General features: G+C 43.4%; 2 protein-coding genes across 8 annotated transcripts in view; both read right to left on the minus strand.

Annotated features, from left to right (window-relative positions):
* LOC105564914 (neurobeachin) overlaps nt 1-17,718 on the minus strand; it is a 210,193-nt gene that overhangs the window by 186,821 nt on the left and 5,654 nt on the right. The gene's annotated exons all lie outside the window — the stretch shown is intronic.
* The window catches only part of LOC105564911, a 159,474-nt gene continuing 143,851 nt past the window's right edge, over nt 2,096-17,718 (minus strand). For both annotated transcript variants that reach the window (XM_012017680.1, XM_012017679.1), the window contains exon 3: nt 2,096-2,262. Coding sequence is in view for 1 of the 2 variants with exons in the window: in XM_012017679.1 (XP_011873069.1) it covers nt 2,218-2,262 (45 nt within the window). In the remaining variant the exon portion in view is untranslated. The remainder of the gene's footprint in view (nt 2,263-17,718) is intronic.

The following is a 17,718-nucleotide window of genomic DNA, read 5'->3' on the forward strand; positions in this document are numbered from 1 at the left end:
TTTTTGTGGATTGGAAACATTCTGGAGGGTGCCGTGGAAAAATTCGAAAATCGAAAAATAAGGACCACCCTAATATATATATATATATATATATATATATGAATTCGTGGCCGTAACATAAAATGCAATAGACGCTATTCTGGCGGAAGATAAAACATTTGGTACGTCTCTCGTGTATTAGACAACATGCGCCATGTAATCCGTGCATAGCTGGACACAATGCAGTTGATCCGATCTAAAACAATGGATAATACCCGAATTACAATCCAGCCGCGTGACGCAAATATCCGCGTAAGCTCAGCTTTAGCACTGGCATCTGCACTCGTCTCTCTGAAAGCCATCGGAGCGTTCGTGTTTAGAGAATCGTTGATTTTCGGACGCACGAAAGACCCGGAAAACCAGCAAAACGCTGCCGGTCTTTATAAAGTCGGCGATGCGAGAAAAGCCGTAGACCGGTGCGGATGTAACGGGCGGTAATCGCGTCCTGCGCGGGCCGCGCCGAAGTTCTCGGGCTGGCTGCGATTATTACGAGAAAGAAAGCTGGAGACGGCGTCTGCCGAACAAGGGGATCAATGGGACCCGAGCAGTTGCGAGGGAGTAGCCTCCGTGGACCGTGGGGATCGATAGGCGCGCTACTGGATTTCGAGAACGTGGTATCCGCTACTCGATCTAGGCGGAGTAAATGGTCTATTCCGGTTCATCAAATCTGGCGACCTTCCGCCGCCTGCTTCTATACTCCCACCGCGCCTTTCTCTCTCTCTTTCTCTCCCTCGCTATCTCTACATTTATCGCCACCTTTATCGCTCTCCCCGCACGGTCCCGATCGTCGTTTAACTCGGTAACCGTCACTTTCCACTCGCAGCCCCGTTCCTTAATCTCGAGCGCACGTCCGCTCTATTTATCTAAGTAGCCTTGCACAGGGCAGAAACCCCGCTATAAGATCCGGCCGTGCCTCGCCGCTCCCCATGGTCCACGGGAGCTGAAAGTCGATCCGGCCGTGCCTCGCCGCTCCCCATGGTCCACGGGAGCTGAAAGTCGATCCGGCCGGAACGCACGACTTTAGGCGAGGAGAACGACCATCGGATCGGATAAAGTCACTTAAGGGGCGCCGGTATCGCTTTTCCCTGCGAAAATATGGGAAACCCTCGTCGAACCGTTGTCGGCTCGCGTCCTAATTCCCCCGCGACCTCGCTTGTTAAGGGACAATGTAGTTGATAAAGTACACTGACACGTACGGCGCGTTTGCGAAATGTGTATGTATGTGTGTCTGTGTGTGTGTGCCCTCGCGCGTGCGGAAGACGGTCCATGCAAATGCCGCTGGAATGGATGAGCTCAAGACGTGGAAATTGGGCGTTTGTCACGCTGACGGAAGATAAGCGTCCGATAGATTGATCGTCCCGATTCGACGTCGATTCAGAGCCAGCAGCGATTCCAAGTGTTTACTAAAATGTTACTTGAAGCGTATTTCGTGAGACACTCGGGTGAGGATTCAAGACACCGCGTGATTAAGTATTACGCAAGCTTTAAGAGAAACGTGTGTCATATGAAACGGAATTTTTTTTTAAATTCGTCGTTTTGCGTAATAAAAATAATCATTGGTTTTAAACTACTGGCGATGTTAAATCTATTTGCAATTACTTTACGCAAGTAAGTCGAATTTTCTTGAAAGCGACAGTCGAGCGAAGCGGCTGTGTTTTTATCGAACGCGATCGTCGCGGCACATGAGTGTTGCAAGGTTTACGTCGCATCAAATCGAAGCGATGCTGCAAAGCGTCAGTTTAAGATTAACGTAGTTATTTACATCAATTTTCTCGCAATACGATATCGATGAAATCAACGTGACTCAATGATCGCTGCCACGATCGAGGCGCGCGCGGACACCGCGGCATGGCGGGCATCGCGATTTGGGTATTAATTAGGCAAATAACATTGCAAGCTTCGGTATGCGCAAGTAATCCGAGTAATCCCGATTACCGTGCGCGGAAATCCAATGTGCGTGTAATGACGTGGCGGCTTGTAGAAAAGCGTACAGTGAGAACGGAAAAAGTGGCACACAGAAAGAGAAAGAGAGAGAGACAGACATGAAGCAAGAGAGTAGTGTGGTAAACGATTTATTTGCATTCTACGTTTGTTTACAGAGCATCGACTGAGACCTTTCGTTATATAACTCTCCGTCACCGTCTGACCACACTGACCACACTCACGTTTCTCGCCGCGTCATATCCGAAGAACGGCATTCCATTTTGACTCGATTATACGTACCTGGAACAGAGAAAAAATCGTAGCGTTTACAATACGTACGAGTTTACAGCCTCCCGCGCGCCTCGAACAACCACGCGAACAACAACGCCGTGACGTTACGTACGTTAGATATCGGAAAATTGTTACTGATCGCCGACAAATCTCCGCGAAGGCTGAAATTTGCATGGATCGCCCGATGATATTACACGTGTAAATTGCGCACGTGACACTATTAAACTTGGTGCAATTTTTCATCTTGCGTCACGGCGAGCGGCGCGAGCATTTTGATATCGCGAGTGATTACAATTCGTTCGTGCGTGCCGCGCCGGCGAGAACTGAAATTTCTATGGAATTTTTTATAGCGAACGTCAACACCACTACGCTGCTTATACTTTACGAGGAAGTCATTTAAAATTCGTTTTCACACGATGACAAACGGCATCTCTCCGACAGGCGAATTAGATCTCTCTGACGTTATGAATGATTATGAGCCGGCTTAATACAACGAAAAGCGAATATTGCATTGTGGAATTTTGCGCTGCACACAACCGCCAGCCTCGCTACGCGCGAAATTTGCCGTTCCCGTAATAAGATTTTGCACGAAAAACAAGACGGTCATACTTTCCGGCGTGAAATTACAAGAGCCATTTGTGAATTTGAAAACAAACATTTGGTATTTCCGATGAAATCTCGTCCATTGCTGTAATTAATAAGTTAGAAGAGTGCGCCGTACCGTTGCAAAGACTTTTAATTTACTAACAGGAAAAATCTTCGGGGTCGCCAGCAATAATTAACAACATCAAATTTGGCTGACCGTATCTGGCAATTTTTATGTTTAAGGATCGCTACGTTTCGACCGTGGGTTTGGCTCTTTTCAAGCGATCTGACTATACAAAATGAAAGATTTGCAAATTATTACATAAATCCTTTTATTTCGTATAGTCAGATCGCTTGAAAAGGACCCAAACCCATGGTCGAAACGTAGCGACTCTTAAACATAAAAATTGCCAGATACGGTCAAGCAACTTTTAATTTAATTCCATCACGTTGCGCACAATAGAAACGGCGGAGATGAAGGAGATGGGATGGTTTATGGGAAATGTATGTAGAACGCGTAAAAGTGTCACGATTTGATGAATACACAACGAACGGTGCTGTGAGCACCACTTCAGAACTACCATTATGAAGCATTCGGAAGCACCATTTCCTTCCTATCTTTACGAGCGAATTATGCGGCACGGTGGAACCCGACTTTTATTCCTCCGAACGATGGCGTGAAACAATGTCCCCCGGCGCATAATCTGAGGAAATAAGCTATGCAAATTGGTCCATCTTAGATTTTTACGACAATGCCGGGCAAAACGGTAAAAGTAGAGGCTAACTGTCGTTGTTACAAAGCTCACCGGCTGTAGCGTAAAATAATATCGTCGCGTTTCTTTCAAGGCCCCCATACCGCTGTAACGGAATTAAAACCAAATAGTCCCTTTGGTTTTTTTTATGTCAGAGTCCTTTACACCGTACGGCAGAAGTAAGTATACGACAGAACGCAAATTAGACTTCAGTATGCAAGACGGAATTACAGACGCGAAGTGGAACGCCAATTGCAAATGTCCAATTTTGTTCTTGTACGCTTAAGTTAAATCGATATGGTACAATTGGAGCGGCAGCAGGAAGACACATTCAGGAACGAACTTACATACCAGTATTCATACCAGACTAAAGATCTTTAGATAAGTAGGTCGGAGAAAAATTTTAAATGATATGGCAGATATTAGTTCATTCGAACTCGTTAGAACTAAATTTACAAGACAGGTGTACAAATACAGTGAGAAAATCACTACGTGCTGCTGTAATAACCAGATCATGTACACGGGAGAAAAATGCTATTGAAACAACATGAAGTTGCTTGAATTAAACGTTAATGTCACGGGCTGCCACAAACATAAATAATTCACTCAATAGTATTTTTGCTATGGATTTTAATTTTAAGCATTGAGCTAAATATCCAGATTATTAAGACAACAATCTGATGCTTTTCATTTATTAATACCGATGTTTCGACGATTTTATCTCAATTGCACTGATCTTGATACAACATCGTTCGTCTTTTTCCCGTGTACTCAAAGTATGTATTAAATTTCAACCTAAAATGTGCGTGTTAAATTTCAATCTAAAGTTTCATTTCGCAGAGAATTTCGTCTCCCTCACAATTTCTTTCTCTCGGAAAAAAGGCAGCTCTTATACTTTGTTTTCTATTTCCTCCGGTAAGTCGGCCACAGGCTTGGTCGGAGAGATATCTACTAAATTTCTCCGCAATTACCCCCTTTGGTAACGAGCGCCGTCTGTTCCTTGCGATTGGTGAAAGGCGATTAAGCGACAAGAGAATTCATTAGTCACGGATTATCCCGAGACACGCGCGGTGCTCCACAAAATCGGTTTGGTCGCTTCCGGAAGATTTTAGGTCTCGTATGAACTGCCGATGACAGATTGCTATTTGCTACGCGATAGAGCCGCCATTACACCATAATGCCCGTCGTCGCGCCGCCGGCGGAACAAGATTCCTAATTAATCGATCGCTTATCACAGAAAGCGAGCCGGTCTTTCTGTGACGAGGGTACGATGAGGCATGTTTAACCTTAACTACTCGGTAGTTTCGGGAAAGGATTGAAATTTAAGTCCCCCGGAAACTCTACCTCGACTACCAATCTGATTATGATTAAAATTAATGACTGCGAAACGTGGAAGCTGATATTAAATAGCGTAAAACATATTTTATGAAATTATCTCGTGGTGTAATTAGTAATGAAATATCATATAATAGGACCATAATTTCTCTTATTTTTTTGCAAAAACTCCCATTTTCCATTAATATTTCTATGTAATTGTGATTGAAAAAAAAAGTGTTATTTTTCATTAATATTCCTGTATGATTGTGATTGAACGTCTGAAAAAATATATATGTAACATTATGCCACGAGGGAATTGAATGTAGAAAATTAAATAACGCGCGATTTATGTTTCATTGAGCGATTTCGCCATCCCGTTTCTACAGTGATAAGTTTGTGTAATTCGAATAATTAGGTTCAAAAATAATATAATAGAGCGATTCCGGCATTTCGCGACCGTCGTACAGCGCGATGTGATAGATGAGAGACATTAACGTCGGTAGAATGTTTTCGGAAAGAATCCCAGATCTCCCATAGAACGGAGGCGTTCGAGAAGAACTTATCGCGGGAGAGACGATTTATGGTGCAGCGTAGATCGACTTGCGGGATGAGTCGAAGGAGCGGCGAGTCGTCTCGAGCGAATCTTCGCATTGTGCTCGAGACATACCACGCTTACGATGAACGATCAAATCGATGGCTGCAGCGAAACGCGCCGTGGGGTTTACCGCAAAGACACCATGTTAGATTTATATGCAACGAAGAATCCATTGCGGTAACGGTATCTTCGACGTTAAATCCCACGATTTATTGCCGCCATCGTCTGGCGCCTGGTTTCAATTTTTAACGATTTCCGATGTCACGACTTATGTATGGTCACAATATTAATCTGCCTTTTCTCGCGACAGTTTCCCCGACTTGGGGCAATTGATATCGCAAGAATGTTGACAATTAATCCTCATTCGTTAATCGGCGACATTAATTATTTCTTCGTTTGCACTTTCGGGAAAGTCTTACGACGAGACTTACGGGCCCGCGTTTCTGCTGTGACGCGCAATATTTCTGAATAATATTCGTATGTAAAGCGCAAGCTTCGATTGCCGCGAAAATTGAGAATCGAGCAATTAAAGGGACCTTACATTCAATCGGACACCCCCGTGATTGCGATTCCGCGCGTCGAATCATCTGAATCTTAATCTAGCAACGGTTTTAGCAGGAAATTGCGGCTGACAATTGATTTCGTAGCCGGCGTGCCTCCGCAATTTGTCCTCGATCGATCTTAACGGGTTAAATCGCGCTAACGAACGGTAACACTTCAGCACGGCTGTGCACAAATATCGGTACGCGCGCTCCTTTTTCGTTAAGGACATTCTTTTCGTAGGGACGCGCCACGGACGTTTTCCTTCGGGCTACGAAATTCTCGTCAGAAATTTCATCGGAATTTTCATCAGTATCCGCAGCCGTATGTATAATGAAGCAGCCGTTAATGTAGCCGTTGTCGTACAAATGCATTCGTTCAATAATTGAACGAGTCTAGTTATCCCGATAAAGCGATCGCCGCGAGATTGGAATTCAAATTGTAACGGGACACTGTATCATGGATTGGCTCACTGAAAATTACAATTTGCTATTATTTCCGTCGTGCGCAGTGCAGTTGCCGCGGAAACAACCTACCCATACAATATTCGGGCGGGATGCACTTTCGTGAAATATGAATGAGCCTCGCCGGCGTGTACAAAGCTGACCGGTAATAAGATTCCAGCGCGTCGGATACGCGCCCGGGGGGTGCAGCCCGATCTCTCTTTATGCACTTGCGATCTTCGGGGGAGAAAGAATGCTCGTCGTTTTTATCTCGAGCGCGCTTTCACGGGGAAGTGCTTAAAGTGACCGACGTAACTCCGAGTGTCTGCGTAGCCAGAGTTTAATTGCACTCGCGCTGTACACGATGGTCTAGCAATTAGACGCCCCTTGCTACCGGCGGTCCAAGGGACTCGATCTAGCCCGATGCACCCGGGATCCGTACGGTTCGACCATTATACCTAACGGAGCTGCACGCTGGCAGGCCCCGCCATCGGGAATTGAGGTTGACAATTGATTTTGTGGTACATGCGCGCTTCTAATCTAGCCCGATGCCATCGTGACGGATAAAAACACGGGATTTGTCTTCATTTGCAAGAGCGATTATCGCACAGATCGATTTCCCAAAACTTGCAGCAACCTCGTTAATCGGCGATTGATTGATTTGACGAGAGAAAGATTTTTCTCCCTGCTAACTCACGTGTACGCTAACGGACGACGAGCCATGGGTAATCGCAATCGTTGGAACGGTCAAAAAGACGAGGCGTAATTCGATCCCGCCGCTTTGTCAAACCGCTGATCCGTTTCTACGTGTATAACCCGAGAGGAGGGGGATTGATCTCCGTTTCAGCATTGACGACGACGCTCTGCCGAAATTATTTTAACGCGATGAAAGCGATTCTTCAATTAACAAGCACCGTTGCACGAGGCCACTGTGTGTTCTTTTATGCAATGACGGCGGCATCAAACGCGGGATACGCGCAGCGTGTAAAATGATCCGAGAGAGCACCATCGTGCAAACTCTATCGGGATACGTATAAAGTGCGGATGAGTAATCGAGGATTTGAAAACAAACGACTAGATCAAAGGTTATCGTCTTTGCGTGTCCCGGGTCCGAGTGCTCTCGCAAACTCTCGGTCGCGATCAATCATCTCCGGGTTTGCACGAGTGTTTTGCTCGTAGGCAAACGATGTTTGTCGAAAGTTTTCTGCGCATCGTCAAAGGAGAACGAGAATATTTGCCAAACTAAATTTACGGGAAGTGTATATATAGTAAGTTTATTGTCTATCAAATTTACAAGGTGCGTTTTGCACAATAAATTCCGATAGATTTCCTAGTTGGCACGATTCGGTCTTTGTTACTGGCAAAACCGTAACTTGAAACGTTCAGTGTCTCGATTGTACACACCAACCGTACTCACGAAGCTAATTATTTATCGCTCTTTCAGACGTGTAAGAAATGTTGTTGGCACAAGGCCACGTCTGAATGCGACGTGGGCCACTTAGTATAATATAATTGATACCGCAGTCTGGGACTGACGCGAATGTGGCATAAATATTAATACCAGAAATCCGAGTTGCGACAGACATCTGTCTGTTGCAAGCAATAAATAGATATTTTACATTATACAGATACATAACAAATATTATACAATGTAATATACGTTCTTATTGACGGGGATGCAATTTTGATGAAATCATTGAGAACTCACGAAAAATAACTTGGTTAGCGTGGATACGGTCGATTGCTTTTATTTGCAGCGAGATGTGATCAAAATTTAATTTAAATTCACGTTTCTATAGAAAATATACATATATCGTGATTTCCGCTGAAATTCAAAAGAACGCAATCGCAAAGGATTTAATATACTGCACGCTGAATATATAGTTGATATTGTTCGTGCGATCATTCTCTCGCGCACAAAAAAAATATATATATATAGAACAATAGCAGCGATTTAGAGTAATGCAATATTCTATTTTTAGATTAGGGAATTATACAGCTTGTTATATATGCATTTTTCATTACACATGCATTAAAAGTATGGAAAAAGTATGCCAGGTATCATCATATTTATTCCACATAAATGTATTCCTATTTACATATTATGAATTTTCCTGCACCTGATTATTGTCGGTGTATTATACTGTAAAATTATTTCTCAACCACGTGTGCCATTAATGCGATCGCGTGTGCCTCGGTGCGATGCGAATTTCGCACCAATCAACGTAAGAATCGCCTTTGACATTCATCCCGCGCTAGAACATCGTTCTCTCAAACAGGAAACGTGACATGCATTATCGGATTACCATCGGATGTCTATATGGCAAACTCATTACGAGCCTTCGCGGTTAACGGACGTGCTTATGACACGTATGGTTCTTGGTCCAATCGAAAAACTTATTACGTTAAACAAAGCTTAACAAATTACACATGTTAAATCTTGCAATGCAAAATGCGACGCGTTTGGTATTACAGGCCATGTTCTCTCTCAGAATTATGCCGAAAATAAACGTTTGCGAATGAACGCCGGGGTATTTTCAGAGAGTTGTTAAGTCCACCTTTGACAGTGCATAATAATCTGCGATATTTCTTTTATTTTTAAGCTTAAAAGAGCATTAAACGGACGCTTTTGTACGTCCCCGAGGAGAATCGTAAATCCGGCGTTACGTCATTCAGATTTTGAAAGCGAAAATTTTCGACATTTTCGTATCTTTGTGACGATTCGGTGTTACGCGGAGCTATTGTCGTGGATATGAATGCTTTTAAATTTAGATAATAAATTACGGTAATATAATTATATAGATCCGTCATTATTTACGCGGTATTGGCAAATTTATTAGAATATATTAATCACGAACAAATCCATTTAAAAGGTCCCGCCGTAAAATGATCGGATATTAATGACGACATAATTTTGACAAATAACTTTATTACATTCTTTAGCACGGCTTCAACGCAGATTCGATTTATAAACGGTTTATTGACATCCCGCGATATTCGCGTCTTTCGGCAAAAAGGCTATTAGATTTCTAGAAAACTGCTCTTTTTCCGACGGAGAGGGAGCGAGAGAGAGAGAGAGAAAGGGTGGGTCCGACGATTCCCTGACGAACGCGTAATCCGATGAACCGAGATCGATGGCTTAACCAAAGCGGCTGTTCCGATTTTGAAGATTCGATGGAAACGTAATCGCGTCGAATCGACGGAGTGGAACTTCGGTGATTAAGCCGGCCGGGAGAGTCGCTGCTAGCGAGAGCGATATTTTATATGATTCATATCTACAGCCGAATCGAACGTTTCGAACGTGGATATTTAGGGAACGCGCAGGGAGATTTTCGCACTTGACTCGGGACTCGAGAGGGTGTCTGTCGTCGTCTCCTTTTCCTCTCACGCTTGCAGACGCGACGTACGTGAGATACGAAAGGATAATATCTAGCGGTAGGAGGGTACGTGTTTGTCCTATGTTGTTTATAACGACATGGGAATATAAGCGCTGTGTCCTTTTACAATGTATGACGCTGTGAATTGCGCGAATAGAAATTTCTTTAAAGTCCCGTGTTCCGTGTACGTCTGCAAACATAAGCCACCCTGCTGTTACATCAGCCAATGCATTCTTCGCGGATTTCTGTTGGCGAGAATGACGTAACTGCAAGTGTGGTAGAGATATTTTGATTCTATAAATTACTATCCGCGCAATCGATTTTCTTCCATTAGCTCCCGTGAGAAATAATGCCGCTAATTACGTCGCTTTGAAAACCCGTCTTTCAATTATCAAATAATAAAATTGGGATAAAGAATTACCGTTGAAAGAATTCGAAAGGCGACCGATTGTATCGAGTATTCAATCGGTTGCGACAAGAGGCAGGTTTTATTCTCGGGGGGTGTAAAGCGATTGGCCTTTCCATTTATAATCAACGTCACCCCAAGGTTTTCCGGTGACGCGTAAGTATGCGGTCACAGCGAGAAAGTTAAAAGGGACATTAGACGTGCTCCATTAATAGTAACAGCATTGCTATTCATACTGCCACTCCTGATAGCATTCCTTGCCAAAGCGTTGATGCATCTTGCCAACCACCCCCGCCTCCCCCCGCCGCGTCCTGCCGAGACCGATCACCCCTTCTATTGACTCCTATTCAAGCCGACATCGTCAGGTCGCCGCGCGCGCGGTCCGCGGTATCTCAAGGCGACGAGTGCTATGTAAGCTCTATCAATGTCGTGCGCCTGAGATTGCTTAATCTTCCCCATCAGCGTCTCTATTGCGATCGAGGCTGCATTGTTCTATCTCGGTTACGTAGCCGGGGGATGAATCTCTGAACGGCGCCACGTGCCTCGATTACAATAAACGGTGCATATACGAGAGTACGCGCGGACTTGTTAAATTCCCGCGCGGACAGTAAAGCGCTTGACGCTTGTTTATAATCTGTCGTCGGCCGATTACGTCCAAGTGACGACTGTAATTAGTATTCAATCATATTTCACCCGGGCGCACTTCGTTTGCTCGCCGTATTATTTTCGACGTCTACAAAGATAGGTGAAAATGAGTGCGCGTCACTCGGCGCAGACGATATCGTGGAAAATTGATGGCAGGCAACGTTGGGATAAGCGCGAGCGTGTGTACAGTGATATCAGGCTTTGCGTCACGTACACACTCACCGCCGTGTTATATTTTACAAATAACAACAGCCCGCGGTTATCGTCCACTTGCATATGTTGTAATATGTGCGAGGCGCGATTATACGTTGATATATCGGTAATATTGCTAAAATCTAAACGCTTTCGCGCCGCGATAATGCGAAACGCCATGCGTTCGCCGCGTTTGATGGCGCGCGTCGCGCACAAAAGCGCTGTCAGCCCCGTCCAGACGATCGCAAGATGTAATACATAATAAAATGCAACATGGTGCAACGATCGCGCGCAGTCTCTCGTCGCGGTAAAAAGTCACCGCACTCAACATGGAGGGGGATCTCGTTGAAACGTATACATTTCGGGCGGCCCGTAATAACGCGCAAAGTAAACGTCGAGCGTAAATAGTGTGCCGGTACTTTCGCGCGATGTCAAAGGTACATAGATATTTGGATAATATTACGAGTTAAATTCAACGCGCTTTCGGTGGTGGTTGAACAACGACAGATTTCGAACAACAGATCCGCGATCCCATTAGCGCGTCGCAAATATTAGCGTAGCGCCGAGCGCGCCGCGCTGACGTTGGTGCACCGCTAAATATATTAGTAGACAATTTTTTATCAGGCGGACATACGAGGCAGTGATTAATTTTCTCTAATATTAATAACCCGGGGCAGAGCGGCGAATATTTATGCGCCTCGTGGCGCACGGTGGCGAGTAATTCACGCGTATCTCGTAATTAAGTTCGATCGTGTATACAAATCCCTGTAGGCGGAACGGTGTATCGACGCACTTCCCGCAATGCGCTGATGTAACGCGCCAATAGAGACGCGGCTCCGTTGATGACGCAAGATTTTTGCCCGGAATATTCTGACCTCCTCTCTTTACCGATAATTGGACGCTGCTCCCGCGTTAATCGCAGCTACAATGCACGGCGCGGAGATGTACATATAACACGATGAACGATAATGGCGGATAATTTCACTCCGGCGCGTGACGCCGACGAGCTGTTCTAACGCTAAAGTGTCAAAATCCCCGTGTTATTTGTGAAACGCCAGCGTCTAGGGTGTGGCGAACGAGGCGCTTGCCTCGTGTACAAGATTTCTAGGGGCGCAAAAATGGCAATACAAATTTTTATGACGTATACGTGACGATTAGATGTTCTAATAAAAATTAATATCGACATATTAAATGTAACCGAGTAAAGTGATTTTTGTTATAATATATTTCGTATGCGTATGTTACAAAAGGGCGCACTTTTGTTGGCCTCGGGCGCCAAAATGTCTAGTCCTGGCTCTGGTAAAACGTGAAAATAACATGACGCAAGCGGCAGTCTACGATTCGACATAGTTGAAACTGGCGCTCGATATTCCTTCTACTTGCGTGAAAGCTAATTCGATTGAAAAATTGCCATCGGCTATTTCGCCATCGTGCGAGGCGCTGCATTATGAAATTCCGCAGCGCGGAATATACCCTTTTCTAGAGACTGACGGTAAAAATTCTTCTGCTTAATACGTCGGTATTCCAGTTGATAATCCGAAGGTTAATAACGCGCGGCGGTTTTCGCGGTTTGTTTGGCTCCGTATTTCGTGCACGGTAGATGGGACGGAAAATCTAGCTCTCTGAACAGATGGTGCGTGTATGTAAAATACCGGGTGCAAAAGCATGTACGTATATTACGGGGGTATTTCGACGCGAGAGGGAAACGGTCTGCCATCTGAAGGAAAGAATCCCGTTGTGTTTGGATGTGCATAATGAGCGGAAATAACGCTGGAAAGTTCTCGAATCATTTTCGCCATCGATTCACGCGGGGTAAAAAAAACAATATTGGCCACTTCTTTCGATTCATCGACATTCGCAGATACCTACATATAATTTGATACATTTTGTTGCGAATTGATGCCTCCATTGGGTAAGCTTCGCGAGAATTAATTACAAGAGCTTAACAAGTGATATTAAATTCATATTTATATTCGCATATATTGTGTTTCATTATACGCGTGATATTAATGAAGGAAATTTTATGTAAATCAAATGATTCGCATTTTTTTTTGTCGTTTTAACAATATACTTTGTATGATTTTTTTTCCTTCACACTACTGTTAGTTGAAATAACCTTTTTAAAGAAAAAGGTAAAAAAAGACGGCAAGTATAAGCGTCGTCCAATCAAGAATTGTATAATTTAATTATTTGGATATATTTTATTAGAAAAAAAAACATCTTTATCTTCCCTACAAAAGTAATATCTTCAAATGGCGCCAACTAAAATGAATGTTTATACAAACTAGATACTTAATTATTTTTGATATTAAAGTGTTACGTCCAAACAATCGAGCATAAGATTTTATCAGAAGAAATAAAGAAAACAATAATATTAATGAGACAAATGTTTAATACGCATAAATATTTTATTAAAAGATGGCATTTTCTAATTTAATTGTTGGATACATATCGGTCTTGATTGACGACATTATTGTTTCTTAAAAAGACTTGGCGCTGCTAAACCAAATGTTTTAATTGCGCGCTTCCTCCCTCCTTACAAGCGTTAAACTCTTTCTTGCTTTTGTTTTCCTTCAAACTACTGTTGGTTGAAATACAAAAGGTATATCGAGGCTGCCACCGAGCAATTTAATCGCATTAAATCGACATTACATACGGGCGAATATTAATTTAGGTTTTAGTGGGGTCTTAAAGGCGATGATCCATCACGAGACGACAAGCGAGCGTTGCGCGGTAACAGATGGTGGACATTGATGACACGTTGTTGAACTCGAAACGACTTTGAATACCTAAGTGTTCGTGCACCCGCATCGGGAGGACAATGTTTATTGGCAGCGAATCGGTGTTTGCACAACCGCCAAATGAAACCTCGGCCACGAACGGTTCGGGCTTGCCCGGGAAAAAAAACAACAGCACGGTCCACTACAGAATGTCGACAATGTGTCACATTCTATGATACCTGCTTCCGCCGTTTTCCCAAATTCCGACATTTCGCGAATCCGGCAAAAACACGAAGATATTGATCGCGATATACAACGTGTACGCTAACAGGGACACGGTTATTAATTGTTCGACTCGTAATAAAATATGATCCGCGGCGCGATATTTCTACAGTATTACTTCCTTCCCTGGGATAAAATCCATCTTACCGAGCTCATATTAAGACAAGGGCAGGATGAGATATGAACGGATATGATGCTGCTGTACTGCAACTTGGAGCTCTCGAAATGATGGGGAAGTCTTGATGCTCTAATCCGCTCCGTAGGTATCCACCCCCAAGTTTTTAAGAAATAACGTGGAAAACTCGCGATCGCAGCTTATACCATGAAGCGATCTCATCCATTTTGGCCCGATTGTTTTATTGAAATAAGAATCGTGAAGTAAAAATCGAATATGAACATTTTCCCGAGGAAAGGTCTTTACTGCCCCACATTTTTCCCTCTGGAAATACGCGGAATATCGTCGTGAGAGCCGTCTTTGCAGAGTAGCTATAAATTCCGAGTTCATGTCTGCTTGAAAGTTGGCATAAAGTGCGATGCCCGACATCGGGGCGACGATAAAACTTACCCCCGTGTCCGGTATGTTCGTTCGGATCGTTGACGATAAAGCGGATCGTATCTCGCGTAAAAAATACAGATATTGCCGGCGAAAGAAAATTTCGTCGTGGGAAAATACTTAATATTGCACAAGCATGGATCTATCCGTGTCCGCGCGGCGCTCGTCGAAGTGCAAGTTGCTCATTCACGGCTGTAAATTTCTCAGATAAATTACTTAGAGGTTGTATTGGAAATGTCGAAAATTTCTTCCTTTTTGTCCCGCTCTCCCCGGCTGTATAGCCAAGAAAACGATATCCTGAAAATAAACTGAATTCCAATTAAATATCCGTCTATCCCGCAAAAACAATTAACAGCATAGAAATATTGCCGCTCGTGGATACCATTAAATCACCACCAAATCGAACAATTAATAATCATGTCTCGGTTAGCGTACGTGTTGCCATCAATCAATAGCCTCGCGTTTTTACTAGATTGAATTCGCGAAATGTCGGAATTCATAGACACAGGCCTATTGTACGTAGCCCAGTAACTTTTCCAACGTTATTACTTTCTCGGGATAGTATAATAAGCTATATTGCGTTTCTTTATCTTGCCAAATCTTCTTCCCAGATTACACATCGCGTTAATTGCTTCTCCACACAGATATATTTCTGTATCGCATTAAAGCAATATATTCTTCGCTGCACTTCATCCGATATTCTTCGCACAATCAATCTCGCTATTGTTACACGTTATTAAATTTTTGTTATACAAACACACATACGGTATCTGGTGATACATGAATTTTTCTCATTCAGTGGAATAACGTTCTATATGCGTGTGTATACGCGCGGATTGTTTGAATTCCTAAATAAACGCCAAACAGCGCGTGATATATCCATCGAGCATCCGGAATGGGTAGAACGAGAGTTTTCGAAGTGTTATTCGATTTCCTGGAAAAGCGAGGTTCCACGTCGACGAGGATATCATTCACGCTCGGTAATAGACCAATGGATTATTTCGTGAGCAAACACAGGCCTCGGATTTAAGTTTCGACGCTCCCGCGCACTTTGACAATTTTCCGCTGGGTTTTCCCCATCGCGAAAAGTATTTTCGGTAATTAGATCGAACAGCGATATAAATCGATGTTGTAACCGCGATTACGTTATGAAAGATAAGAATTTCTTATTTTACACAAATGAGACAGTTCATTCATTTACTTTCGAACGTGAACGGTACGACAAAGCGTACGGTGTATTTTTGAAATCGTGTACTTTCTCGAAAGGTATATATTTGATATTATAATATTTCACGTACGAAAAATAGCGGAAGCTACATGACGTATTATAATTTTCATTTTCACCAGTCCGCGGAAGATAAAATATTAATAATATCGGTATGTCGATTCTTGGTGATGGCAAAGGTATGATAAATTTTCTCGTAACGGGACTAAAGCGTCACTATATTAGACTTAATAGAAATAGTTTTCGGAAAAGTGAAATTCCATAGCCCAAGGGTGCGGTCGAAAAATCTGGAGCCCATGTATTTGACCCTCGGTTATTCTATATAGCTTCGAGACTGATATATATTCCTCCCGAAGGGCAAGAACTTATGTCGCGCGTAAACTTCTCCCCAAGACTTATCGTCGCGCGATACGTTACAATGTAGTGAGGATTCGGAATTGTACCGCAAACAGCGATTTCGCATATGTAAAAATCTTTGCAGCATCTAAACGAAATATTTGATTAATTTCGTGAGATATTTTCCCACAAGTACGAATGATGCGCGCTTTCATATCGCGACGTTTAAATATTAATTATTAAAGAAAGAAATAAAATGCCAATTACTTGTCTAAATTGTATTAAATGTATATAATTATTGCGAATAATAATTGTTGCGTGCATTATAAATAATAATTAACACAAGTACACGATTTCTGTTTATATCGAAATAATATAAAATTAAATGCAAACTAAATTTAAACTGAATGTTAATATTTACGACAAAATATTTATTGTAGTGCATGTAACGAGTGAGGCAAAATATGCCGACGATTAAATTCATTTTGCGTCATTGAGCTTTCGGTAAAATCATCGAATACAGATGAAAAGTTCACAATGCAAAAAAAAACGCGAAATAAAATTTACAACATTAGCGATCGTGTTTGTGCACGTTCGTGCTTCAATCTTGATTACATAATTACGTTCGGAGGACCGTTTTAAATTAGATCCGAAGACAATCTTATGATCCCTTGCGAGATCATAGATAGAGGAAGCCACCGTCTTGGTAACATCGTATTCTTTTGAGCCCTTTTCGTTGACCGGATGGAATCGCGAGGACGTCCCCGTTACGGCGCAATGCCTCCGATAACTTTTATCGTCGCGGCCGGGTAAGATTCTTTTTTATTTTTAGGGATCACCGCAATTCTCCGTCCCCTCCTGGGCCCTTAGCCGCGGGCGGGGCGAATAAAAATTCATAGGCGTCCTCATAGAGATGTTATCGTTGCTCTCATCGCGCCCTTCATCTCGGACGTGCAACGGAAACGAAAAATGTCATCCACTTGGCCGCTGCGTCGACCGCGTCGTCGTCGATGTCGATAACAACGACAACGACGATCACGGGGGGTTATATAAGACGCGCACCAAAGACCTTAACGGGCGACAAGTTGCGAGCACAAAAAAAAAACGTTATCGCCACGCTACCGCAAGCCGCGCCGCCGTGGTGAACGCGGTGGAGCACGGGTGAGAAAAGGGGTGTCTATCCTCAGCACGTTGTAAATTTTTACGCCATCCGCGCGCCTACCAGCAGCCGCGTATAACAGTCGAATGGACTCGCAAAAAGCGTTTGATTAATGATCCGTACGGCTTAGAAGGTGTATTCAGGTTTAATCTGCCACAGCTGCGCTACAAAATCATCGGGGTCGTTTTCGGTGCGCGTGAAGGAACGGTCTTCCGTGCCGTTGGTACGCGCGAATCACAAAGTAAAATTAAAAAATTACATTTCAGACGTTGCGCGCGTATACAGCCTGAATGTGTACGCGGATAATTTGGTGCGTGCCAATCACTCGCGTGAGTTCG

This window comes from Vollenhovia emeryi, unplaced genomic scaffold, assembly GCF_000949405.1.
Source record: "Vollenhovia emeryi isolate VEMERY1.0 unplaced genomic scaffold, V.emery_V1.0 DF939158.1, whole genome shotgun sequence".
Taxonomy (NCBI): domain Eukaryota; kingdom Metazoa; phylum Arthropoda; class Insecta; order Hymenoptera; family Formicidae; genus Vollenhovia; species Vollenhovia emeryi.